Source organism: Callorhinus ursinus, unplaced genomic scaffold (genome assembly GCF_003265705.2).
Source record: "Callorhinus ursinus isolate GAN/ISIS: 27379988/994484 unplaced genomic scaffold, GSC_fseal_2.0 scaffold4, whole genome shotgun sequence".
In the NCBI taxonomy this organism is placed as follows: domain Eukaryota; kingdom Metazoa; phylum Chordata; class Mammalia; order Carnivora; family Otariidae; genus Callorhinus; species Callorhinus ursinus.
The window spans coordinates 65,275,737-65,289,019 of NW_027397066.1; the positions used below are offsets into that span (position 1 = coordinate 65,275,737).

The 13,283-nt window shown below is 37.2% G+C and overlaps 1 protein-coding gene across 2 annotated transcripts in view; it reads right to left on the reverse strand.

Annotated features, from left to right (window-relative positions):
- The window catches only part of PRKG2 (protein kinase cGMP-dependent 2), a 113,741-nt gene that overhangs the window by 51,455 nt on the left and 49,003 nt on the right, over positions 1-13,283 (reverse strand). For both annotated transcript variants that reach the window (XM_073891181.1, XM_025887537.2), the window contains exons 6-8: positions 10,086-10,149; positions 3,359-3,436; positions 1,679-1,773 (exon numbers count right to left, since the gene is read on the reverse strand). In XM_073891181.1, coding sequence (XP_073747282.1) covers positions 1,679-1,773; positions 3,359-3,436; positions 10,086-10,149 — 237 coding nt within the window. The remainder of the gene's footprint in view (positions 1-1,678; positions 1,774-3,358; positions 3,437-10,085; positions 10,150-13,283) is intronic.

The following is a 13,283-nucleotide window of genomic DNA, read 5'->3' on the forward strand; positions in this document are numbered from 1 at the left end:
TAATCACACCACATAAATTTTCTTTAGATGATGTGCGGAAGAAACTGATTGAGAATGCAGGAGTAACTGTAGGGAGAAACATTTTCATCACTGATATGCTTTAGAACTACCCAAATGAATTACATTGAGGGTAGTCAAATAAAATAGATCACCCCACCACACTCACTGCATAGAAAGTGGTTAAGTTTGACATAAGACATGTTGGATGTTTTGAAAACAAATATTGTACTGAATTTAGTTTCTCAGGAAAAAATAAATTACTTTGTTGAAAAAAAAGAATACTCGTTTCTATAAGTACAAATTTAAATAAAAACCATTTAGTAATAACATAAAGTTTAAGTGATGTCTCAACTAATTTCAAGTAGTCCTTTAAAAACATACGTAACTCCAAAAAAGTATTGCTCAAAACTCTACACTTGATCTTAGTCAAAAGGCCAAGAAGCAATTCAAAACTCTAATTTGATCTTTTATAAGTTATTTATTTTTTTTAAGATTTTTATTTATTTATTTGACAAAGAGAGACACAGTAAGAGAGGAACACAAGCAGAGGGAGTGGGGGAGGGAGAAGCAGGCTTCCTGCAGAGCGGGAGCCCGATGTGGGGCTGGATCTCAGGACCCTGGGATCACGACCTGAGCCGAAGGCAGACGCCCAATGAGTGAGCCACTCAGTTGCCCCTAAAGTCATTTATATTTAAGAAAATGTGTTTTGTTTTTTTTTTTTTACTTGAGGTTGTTTTCTGAGTCCCAGGAAGTACACAGTGTCTCCTGATACATTTTTTGATCTTTATAAATATTTCTTCCATAAGTTAGATCAAGAGTAGATAAACTCATCCATCAAAAGACGTAAGGTTCAGGTAGAAGTTTCATACACACTATTTTGAGTTGTTTCTAAAACTTGCAAAATAAGCTGATAAAAATTCTTAAGAAAATATTGCTTTTGGCATAATGATTTTAAAGCACACAAAATATGTAGTCATTATTCAATAATTTTTTACAAAGGGGAAAATGGCAATATTTCAAAACTTGGAAATATAAAAAACTTATTCTTAAAGGAAAATTATAATTCTCATGTCTTTAGTCTCTTTCTTTTTTTTATTATGTTATGTTAATCACCATACATTACATCATTAGTTTTTGATGTAGTGTTTTTAGTCTCTTTCTTTTGACACTCTTTGCAACTAAAGATTCTAATAGAACACCAATTTTATTTTCACTAGCAAATTTAAGCTTTCCCCATTTCTTTTCTGTTCAAAATTAGTCCCCTTATTTCATGCATAACAATGAAATTTTTAGGGGCGCCTGGGTGGCTTAGTTGGTTAAGTATCTGCCTTCGGCTCAGGTCATGATCCCAGGGTCTTGGGATTGAGTCCTGCCATTGGGTTCCCTGCTCAGCGGGGAGCCTGCTTCTCCCTCTCCCTCTGCCTGCCTCGCTGCTTACTTGTGCTCTCTCTCTCTCTGTCAAATAAATAAAATCTTTAAAAAAAAAAAGAAGAAAGGAGAACAAAACTTTCTTTTAAAAAAATGAAATTTTTAGTATCCAGCTTAAAATTTTTGTTTAATTTCTGAATATTAGCTGATATTAATTTGGTAGCTCAATTTGACATCTCTAAAGGAGTAGTTGCACATGCAAAGCATTCAAAGAATTATTTACGTATGGTACAGAAATTCACAGATTTACCTGATAAGAGCTTTTTCTCCAAAGTATTCTCCTTTCTGCAGTGTTTTTATCAGTTGTGGTTGATCATGGCCCTCTGTGCTCTGGGTGACTTTTACCTAAACGATGTTAAACAATTAAAAAGAGAGGGGAAAAAAAAGAAAAAAATGAGAATCTGAACACATATCCATTCAACCAGACCCTTTGGATCTATAAAAATTTGACTGAAATAAGGAAATAGACAAGCCTTTGCTTTAACTTTGTAGTAGTTAGGACAATCTTGCTACAGTCAACTCATTTGGAGGGACCGAGAAATCCTGTGATTTAACACAACCAAATGACTCCCCATCTGTAAGAGAAAGATTCTCCATTCAAATCCTACCTCTCAAAGTTAAAATTTTTTATGTGAACCCAGCGATTCCTTCCTAGAGATATTCAAGGCAAATAATATGGTCCTGTGGGAACTTCTATTATTTCAAAATCCAAAGAGAGTTGACAAATTAATCAAGAATAAGGCTAAGTGTCAGGAGTTTTGAATCTGGTGTCCATGATTGACTTGTTGAATCCCTTTACCCTCTAAAACTGGATGCAAAATGTGGATCTGGAGAAGGGTCATAACTTTCATGGGTGTCTCAGTGTGACCCATGGCCCAGGAGAGTTTAAGAATTCCCATGGCAGAACTGAACAAAAACGTCAAATATTCCTGTTTGTGGCTAGAATTACGCCAATTCAACATAATAACAAGGGTTGTTTTGTGTTTGTTAGACATTTTGATTAGCATTTACCAAAGTTGCAATGAATTAAAATTTTAAAAAACAATAAATGTAATTTGTTTATTAGTCGGAATGCTTTCAAAGCATGGGGCAGGATGGGGAGAAATGATAAAAAGTGTTTCTGAGTGTTGAAGAGTTTCTGAGGTTTGAAACTATTTTGTTAATCTTGTTTTCCTTCACTGGGTGCCCAGGTCAAAGTTCAACCACAAGTCAATTTACAAAGGGTAGTGCCTGACTCTCTGATGACAAACTTTTCCATGGAAGAAAGAACATCTGTAAAATCCAGGCAGGTTATAGATGTAGGTGCTCAAGCTTCACTCTGTCATTCAATATTTCACTAATGCCTTTTATCTCTGAGGAACATTGTAGAGATTCAACATAAACTGGTAACATGTTATCCACTCAGTATCTAAGTAAAGAAAAAGATCTACTGTATATATACTGGCATAATATTTTCCTCAGCATCTAAACCAACTTGTGCTATGATATATGAATTGAAGTTTGGAGCCATATTGTTCTATAGCTTCATCACTGGCCACTGTTGTCCTCAACTGCCGAGTTCATTCTCCCCACACTTGTCACATTCATTGGATGGAAAAACTTTCCAGCCTGATCTTGGACCCTTGGGCTCATTGAGAATCTCAGATAAAAGAGATCTTAGAAAGAATCTAGTTATTTTATGCACAATGAAGAGAGGTCCAAAGAAAGTCAAGTGACATGCCTAGGATCACTAAGAAGTTACTGTCTCAGCTAGTACCCATCACAGGTCTCTTGCACCCCCAAACTCGGTGTTCAGACCAAACCTCACAGGACTCTTCTGAACAGAAGCTCCTTCACCTGTTCAGTGCAGAGATTTTCCATAGCATTAGTTCCCAAACTAATGGGAACTGACCTTTAGATTTACTTTAAGTAAGCTGTAATTAATATTTACCTTTCCTTTTGCTAAGATGAAGAAAGTACTTCCTTCCTCGCCCTCTCTAATAATGTAATCTCCTTTGTCATAGTATTCCTATTGGGATGAGAGAGAAAGAAAAGGTTAAATCCAGTGGAGACATATAGATGAAGCATAAATGAAATTGAACTCTTCGTGTCTCTGAAATGAGCATCCCATGCCTCTTTCTTTTATTTGTTGCTTACTGTCACTGTAATCTTCTCGAACATTGCAGTCATAAGCTGTAGAAAAAGTACGGAGACTTTTGTTTTATTATGTGCATTTATGTTTATCTTTCCCAGAGAAAATTCACCTGGAAGACTCACTTTCAGGCATGGCAACTAAAGAACATGAAGAGAAATGAGAGCAAAACAATAATCACTGATATACAGGGAGCTTTCACCCAAATAATCTAAATACAAGCTGTTCAGTGATCTGTAATAGTCTGAAACTGGGTCTAGAGTTTAGAAAAAGATTATCTAATACACTGAAAATATTAGCCGTAGTGGACAGTAGGAATATCAGCCTCAATTTCTAATTCCTTGAAGAGCAAATGCTGGGAAAATCCTACCTACATAGTAAGTAGCTCTTGCATATGGATTCTTTTAAAAAATTTATCATCATAAAAGATCAACATTAGAACTTTTCACATGTAACTTGCATTCTTCCATGTAGGTTTATCCTCATGAAATCTCAAATTTTCACTTATTTCTTTGTTGCCCTCATGTATGTGTCTGTAATCAGAGAATTCTTGGGAAGGGAAAAGTAATTCATCCATTTGTCAGACCAAAAGAGCATTTCAGTCTCTTAGAAAACAAAAGATGGATTAAACTGTCCACCTCTACTTCACTTTAACATTGTCTCAAAGTCAGAGAACCAAAATGGATCTCTTAATTATTTATACAAATAAAAATGGGCCTGTTTAATTTATTTAAAAAGGCATAATTAACAACATAATAGCTCTCTCTTATTTTTCTTTTAGATTTGAAAATAAAATCCAAACAAAACTACTTTTGTGTCTGCTATATTTCAATGCCCTTTTTGGTCATTTATGCTTAAAACCTATTTACATTTTTGAAATAAATATGACTCCCAATACAAATAAACATACCCTTTATTTACAGAGCACTATGTACATTTTGTAAGACATTTCAACATCTCATGGAAAGGAGCATAATATCTTAGGGGAGAAAGTCCTTTGAAGCCAAACAGATGTAGATTCAAATCCCAATTCTGCTTTGAATTTCACATCCATCAACCCATAAAGTTCAAATAAGAACATTTACCTTCAAAGATTTAGAGAAGCACATTAGTTTTCTATTGCCACTGTAGCAAAAAACCACACATTTCTTAGTGGCTTCCAACAACACCCATTTATTATCTCACAGTTTCTGTGTGTCAGAGTCCAGGGTCACCTGGATTTTTCTCAAGGGTCTCCCAAGACTGAACTCAAAGCGTCAGTCAGGCAGGCTGTGTTCCCTTCTGGAGGCTCTGGGGGAAAAGCCACTTTCAAGCTTCATCAGGCTGTTGGCAGAATTCAGTTTCTAGGATAGGGTCTCATTTCCATGCTGGCTGTCAGCCCCTTAATTCCTAGAGACCTCTCTGAGGTCCTTGCACAGAGCCCCTGTGCTTCATAACCAACAATGGCTCATCAAATTCTGCTTAGACTTGAAAGCTCCCTGACTTCCACTTCTGCTGCATCTCTCTGACTCTAGCCAGAGAAAATTCTCTGCTTTTAAGGGCTCATGTAAATATATTCATCCCACCTAGATAATCCAGAATAGTCTCCTTAAGGTCCTGAACCTTAATTACATCTGCCCAGTCTCTTTGGCCATGTAACATAACATATTCACAACATTCCAGGGATTAGGACATTTTTGGGGGGTCCATTCTGCCTACCACAATAAGCCAATTAAAGACCATGTTTTGACACATTAAAAGCACCTGAAACACAGTAAATACTCAATTAATGATTGCCATGTTGAGGAGGAAGATGATTATGTTTTGCTTAACTGTTACTTAAATTTTCTATGCCTAAGTTTACTTTTCTATTGAATTAAAATGGCATGACCTACCACACCTAATATTGAGATAGTGTATCTAAAGCAACTGGTAGCACATTTGATAAACACTGGGCACCTGGTGACTGAATTCCTGTGAAAGAGACTGTGAACTGGTCATCAAAGCCTTCCACATTATACATGGCTGTCCAGGTTGATTGCACTCCTCAGCCTCTCTGTTAGTTGTAGCATGTGATTAAATTCTAGCTAAAAGAACCTGAGCTATGTGATGGGTGCCTTCCCCGGGCAAGGTCCATGAGCTGTTTCAGGCATGTGTCTTCATAGAGAGATCTTGGGAGAGGGATCATCTAGACCTTAGCTTGAGTTCCTGAATGACTTCAGGTAGCCACCTGGGACTACCTTCCCTGGACTGTTATGTAAGCAAGAGACAAATCTCTACTTTATTTGGAAAATGATATTTTTAGTTTCTTTTATCCCAGTTTGCTTACTCCAACTCTCTATTCTCTCCTGTTTTATCTTTATCACAAACATTCATCACACAGAAGCTTAATTTTACAGTTGAGATGACTATGAGCCTTGGTGTTTGAGTGACCCCACTACACAGTTCAGCATTTTCATTATGCAGCTACCATTCAATTCTCTTTCACTGGGACTGCTGGTGTCCTGTTAGATGTCCCTGTTACAGTCTGTTCTATAGTCTCTCCTGTTCCTACCCCAATCTCAGTCCCCACCACTACCTACATGGAACAGAAAGAACATGGAGAATTTCCAAAGCGCTGGCAGGCTGTTCTTCAGTTATTATAAAGCCTTCGGTGTGTGCAGATGTGTGGCTCTAATTCCTTTCAGTCAGAGAGGCTAAAGGGAAGCTTGAAAGGGAACACTGAAAAAGAGCTTTATTGTTTCTTAAGGGGCAAACTTCCTAGTGGTATTTTTCCTAGGGATGGTTCTTTGTCACCCAAAACCATGGGAGGAAGATAAATAATACCTCCCAATGGGTTGACAGTAACTTCACAGATCAGAAAGGCTGTGGATGTAGGTCAGACCAAAAATATATAGTGGTAAGTACAGGCTATGATGCTAGACTGGCCAGTGTTTGTCGACTGGGGAGTGAAGCCAGTCTAGCCAGGGTGGTCACCAAGACCAAAAAGAGAAATGCAAACAGTGTGGTTATTGTCCTGTGGTTACACGGCAAAGGGGTCCCTTATAGGACCAAGAAGCCATAGATCCTATTCTCTGGAGCAATGATTTTCAAGTATTTTTTACTCTTACAGTGAAAAATACATTTTACATGTATACCCAAACATACCTATTCAAGCATGCACACATATAAACATTTTATAAAATTGAAACATATTTAAGTAATACTTGTACTTACTACTCTGATATTTTAAAAAAATGTTCCTCCAAATTAATTTCCTGATCTACTAATGAATTGTGACCCAGAGTCTGAAAAAGATATTTTAAAAGAAGATGTGTAGAAACCCTGAGAGTAGTTACTTGGTATATAGCAAAAGGGAAAACTAAGGGAATCGATCCCAGGGCAGACTAAGAGGTAGAGGTCAGAAGAAAACTATACAAACAGCAGTAGCTAAAGATACAAACAGCTGTAAAGAAAATGCTCATTCTGTGATATCTAGAAAATGCTAGAGCCTGAATGCCTATAAATAGTATATATAAACCAGAAGAAAACCCCAAGGTGATGGAGAACAAAGACCAAGAAGCAAGCCCATAGCTTCCTTAAAGTCTTTAGTGTGTGGCTAGAAATCTTCATTACAAAGAAGTATTGATGATACACAATCAGATGTGTGATACATACACACACGCACACACACACACACACACACACACACACACACACTCCTGGAATCATGTGACTATGTACCTAAGTTGGTTGTTTAAAAAACTGTATACAATTATTTGGGTTGTTACCAACAATTTTTTGCTTGACCAAGTATGGTAGTTAAACACCTTAGAAATTTTAAAGCAAATACATCTGGATCAGGTGGACCCTCATCAACCATTCAGGCAAAATTTAGTATCTGATTGCTTATTTCCAAGGAACTAGAGCCTACAAAATGAAAACCAACAGAAATCCCTCTAACTTGGGTGAGCCAACTGTTTAGAATTCTGCAACTGAAACACTGAAAGAGCCTGTAGAGATCTGGCCGACACACCCTTATTTTGTAGATAAGAAAACCCTGATGCCTACCATAGTTAATTGACAGCTTCTAGTGACAGAGCTTGACCATAAACACTAATCTCCACACTTTGGACTAGTGAACTTTCTATGACACCCAGCTGCCCCACCTTTAGCTAACTGGTCCATAGGCAAAATCCACAATTATCTCAACTTTCTTATGACTTTGGATGTAATCATTAAAATGAGAAAACACTCTGGCTTATGCAGGTGTTAGCAGGAACTGTAAGAAAGAAAACTAGATTTTTAAAAAATTATGAAAAATGGAAAACTCCTGAATAAAAAGACAGACTATGGCAAACTCTAAACATATGTATTCTATTCATAACTTTAAACTAGTGCTTCTCAAATTCTAATAAGCATAAGAATTGCATCAAGTGTTGAAGTGTGCATTTCTGGGCCGATACCCCAGAGTTTCTGATCCAGTAAGTGCGAGGTGGTACCTGGGCATCTGCCTTTCGAGCAGCAGCACAGGTGATGTGGGTAAGGGCAACAACCTTCCACAGGACCCCACCACTACCCCATTCCTACTATGCCTTCAGTTTCATGAAAGATGGCATGTCAGAGTCACAGGGCAGAGGGTCACTGGGTCATGTACCAAAGCTCTGTAACAAAGAGTGAGGTGACGTTTTGGTCAACCACCATCAAATCCTGTGCTTCCTGTGTGTGGGAACAGAAACTCCTCCCACTTTTGTGCTCCATACTGCACAATTGCAGAATTCACCTGATCATTTTCATTACCATTAACACTTACACTACATTCGGAATCTGTATCATGCTTCGTGATGTTCACTAGTTAACCCTTGAATGTGTTAGTACTGCTTTCCCATCAGAACACAAGAAAGGCTTAAAGGGGATGTCTCTGCCTCTAGAACTGCATGTGCTGCGTGATCTAAGCTAAAGCAAGAAATGCTATCAGAATACTGAGCAATTGGAGCCATGGGTCTAGATGTTAAGGAGTCAGAGTCTTCACAAACACTCCAGATCAATGGCTTGGTGATGGGAAATTCCAGTATCCCTTCCCCGTCCCCACACAAAAATTAAAAACCTCCCAAATCAATTCCTAAACAGCATGCCAGATTCAGCCTGTTTTTCTCAAAGATTATGGAGCCAGTTTGCGGGACGGGGCAGCTGGTCCTGGAACTCAGCGGGCGTTCTGTTATAACTCCAATGCATTAGTGATTGGCTGTTGTCAGGGCTCTGTTGATGGGTCATTAGTCCAAGCTATGCTGGTAAATTATGTGTTTTTCTTAGCACTACCTAGATCCCATTACTCCCTTGCTAATCACTTTTGCATTTGAGACTTTTCACACGCTATAGAGACACATTTGTTTGCCAGGTTTGAATAAAGGGCCCTTCATAAACTGTGCTGCTGTCTGCAAATGCTGAGATATAATAAAGCCTTTCTAGGGTGTTTTAAAAGATGAGAACTTCCAAACTCAAATTGTGTGTTAATTAATACTGGATTTGCACCTCCATCTACACATTCTGTAGCTATTGCCTGTGGCTGCAATAAATATGTCTAATTTACCATTTATTTTTAATGATACTAAATTTTAATATTTGCTGTCAGCATGGAATTCCCCTCTGGTGAATCTACTCTATTAGTATTATATTAAAAACAGATTTCCTCAGTATACAAAAAAAATATAGGGCTACCCCAGCTTTAAAACACACACACACACACACACACACTCTCTCAGAAATTAGGATGAATTATTAATTTGTAACATCTGTGATTGGGTTATGTTACGTTGGGAAAATCCCAAGAGATGCAGGGCAAGCAGTCCTCTTGAAAATGACTTCATATCTGAACACTCTGGGAACACAAGGCCAGGCACTGTCATCATGGCCTGTCCTTGATAAACTGCTGGATAGGTTCCATGAATTGTAAATGGAAACATTACTGGTGTCACTTACACTTAAGGATAAAATGGTCAGTGCTCTTTCTCAAGAGATATTAGTTTACATTGTATATTGTGATTGACAGAGGCATGAATCTGTCAACAATCAGTCTTGGAGGGATTTTTATATCTCCCACTGAGAATAGCTTTGTAAAAGCTTAAAGTTGGCATGTGACTTCTTTACTGTTCCTTACCTCCTTTAAATTCCGTAAAAGCCATTTTGGTTTCCCCCCCAACAAAAATCAGAGAGAAATTGCTTGTGTTGAATTTTAATCTCTGAAATCTGAAGAGGTTTTCATATAACGCATATCATTAGAATCTAAGGTACACATTATAAAAGCTTTATTCACAAAAAGACTTGACTAGTTTTGGACTAGAACCAACCATCTGGATGATGCCTCATATGAGTTTTTGAACACATTCCAATATGCTGTCTCCCCAAGTCCATGTGAGGTGGTCTAAGGTTTTTCACAACAGAAAAAGGCTCCTGGTCTCTGTAAACTGGTGACCTACCCTCTTTTCCTTGTTACTCATTTACAGTGCTAATAACAACCAGATTCTACAGTCTTTTAATGAAATGTATTTTTTCCTTTATAATTTCTTACCACTTCCAAGCAGTCGATGATCTTGGTTAGTTTATCTTCAGGTAAATTCTTCAGCAAGGATACACTTCAAAATTAAAAAGAAACCTTTAGTTATTGTCCTGAATTAAACTATAAATATGCACCTATATGTAGTTCAAAAAAACTTTACCTTCACCTAAAAAAATATAATGCACTTAATTTTTCCAAAGTAAACCTCCAAAATATGTAACACATAAACAACTGAATTTCAAATGCATTGAAATTATAAAACCACATATAATCACAGATATTTACTATAGGCAAATACATAAAGATAGTAAGATGCCATAAAGAGAAAAAAATAAATTTTTTTCTGTTTGGGGAAAAAAAAAAAACACTTTATATTTGTTGTTGGTTTTCAGAGTGAATCACATCCAGAAATGTGTTTCCCTCCACATCTCAGTATCTCTTTTTTTAGCATGAGTGAGGAGCTCTGCTTCCAGAGGAGGATCAGATTTTCATCTAAATCCTTGTAATTAAATAAAGGCTGAATCCAGGGGGGGATGTAGGAATTAGCATGGAAATCATCTTTGATTATTAGTCATACTGTACTGTCTTTTAAAATTAATGGTAGCCAGGGGCATGTAATTGGAACATTTTTACAGATAATGATATGCAAAGAATGAAATAGAATACTGGAAATTATTATTTGAAAAAAAAAATCAGGGGCGCCTGGGTGGCTCAGTCAGTTAAGTATCTGGCTTCAGCTCAGGTCATGATCCCAGGGTGCTGGGATCGAACCCCAGGTCTTCATCCATCCCCATCTATCCAGTTCCCTGCTCAGCGGGGAGTCGGCTTCTCCCTCTCCCTCTGCCCTCCCCCCCCACCCCCGGCTCATGTTCACACTCTCTCAAATAAATAAAATCTTTAAAAAAAATCACTATGGACTCTGAGAAACAAACTGAGGGTTTTGGAGGGGAGAGGGGTGGGGGGGTGGGTTAGCCCGGTGATGGGTACTGAGGAGGGCACGTACTGCATGGAGCACTGGGTGTTGTACAAGAACAATGAGTCGTGGATCAGTACATCGAAAACTAATGATGTATTGTATGGTGACTAACATAACATAATAAAATAAAATTTAAAAAAATAATAATAAAAATCAGAAATTCCACTCAGTATGATTAACCAAATGATTAAATTATTCTTTTAGAGAAATTTCTCTTCTACCTTACCCATTTTTACTCAGGACTGTTGAGATAAATACTTCTTTCGTTCCATCTAAAATTTGACACCTCTAAGGAAAAAAATGATGCTACTCCAAAAATACATGATTGGATCTAATTTTTGAAAAGATAGCTAGCTCTACACTGACTCTTGCATGTGCACACAGGGAGGCACGTAGCCAAGGAGACGTAGATGAGAATGTTCATAACCCAATCATTTGTAATTGTGAAACACTAGAGCACGCCCCAATTGGAGAACAGCTAAACACACTGTAGTAGAGTCAGATAACCAAACTCTACAACAGGAGAAATGGCTGAACTAACCAGATGGATGAAATAGTAAAAAATACTGAGTAAAAAATTGAGTCACAAAAGTAACATCGTTTGCTTTATTTTTAAGTTCAAAAATAGGTTAAATCAAACTATAGTATAGAAGCTATATAAGCTTGAGTATATAGACCACTCCCAAGAAGAGGCATGTGGGAGGCTGGGAAATGAATGGGGAGCTTGTGAGAACAACAATCAAAGTTGTTAATGTTCCAATTGTTAGGCTGGGCAGTAAGTAGCTTGATGACACTCATTTTGTTATTATGTTTTATAACTTACATATGTACTATATACCTTTCATACATATATTACATACTTCATAATAAAAAGATGTAAATGGAAAAAGAGCTTATTGTCTATTATGAAACAAAAAGAAATGTCTTTCTCTAATCTACCTTCCTATGAATGAAAAGGTAAAAGGTAACCAAAACTTGTCATTGATTAACATACGCTCATTGTGAAAGTTCTGCTTCTGGTCCAAACTGGGATCTATAATGTTGGTGAAAATTCTCTCCTGTAAACTTGTCACCCTTGGGGATTAGTGAGGAAATTGATATGAGGAAAAATCTTTAGTCTGTTTCCCTTCCATAAAGAAAGAGATATGGTTTTTCTGGGTTGCCACTGAACCCACGATGTTTAGGGCCTAGCAATAAGAATTTGTTAAATGAATGCATGAATGAGATAACAAAAGGAAGAAAAAAGGAAAGAAGGTTTATGTACTAGTAAATTCTCTGAGCTCCTTCTACTAAGACAGAACACTCTAGACTCCAAGGGAATGAAATGCAATATCCAGTGGCTCAAGTTTTATCTCATGCATTCAGATGCAATTCACAAGCACTGGTTGATTTATTTATCCCCTCTTGGTCCTTGCATGAGTGTAGTTCATTCGCTTTTAGTGCTGGTCTGTGTTGCTCAGTTGTTGGATTTTTAGACTACCTAGACCCGGACAGGCCCCACAACACGTTAGCTGAGGTGCTGGTTTGCATTTCAGTAAGGCACTTGCTTATCGCTACTGTTGCTTTTTGCCAGGAGTCAGTGTTATCTCTGGGAGGGCAAATCAGCAAGATTCTATAGGAAAACCCTTAACACCTACAATGTTCTATTGATTAACAATGTGTTTATTTACTATTTATTGAGTCCTTACTATATACTAGGCACTGTACAGCTCGAAAATCATTGACTTTGCAGGCTAGTTATGCAAGATAAACTCACTATATCTAAAAAGAGCTTACAATTATCATTATTGTTATTATTATCACTTACCATAGGTAACATTTCATTACAGTTTGTTCTACGGCTTTAGAGACTGTCAAATCTCTCACAAAGAAACACAGAAATAGTTTAAATAAAGAGCTTACATTCTCCAAAAAATATCTTTTTATAATCATAACTGGATTTTTCAGTGAGATAGGTATTTGTTTCTCTATGAATTGATGCATCCAAATTTGGGGCAGGGGTACAAAATAGCTCACAAAATTTGTTCCAAGGATCTGTGTCATCATGACAAGCATAGTAACATTTCTGGCAAGTTAGTTTGCTACAAATAATAATAATTTACAAGATGGGGTGGTTATACAAATGAGACAAAATGTCTCAGGTAAAGCAATTACAGATAGTAAAATAAATTAATTTTAATATTATTCTAACCAAGGCATTATTAGGAAGATTATCTTTTGCTATCCACTTCCAA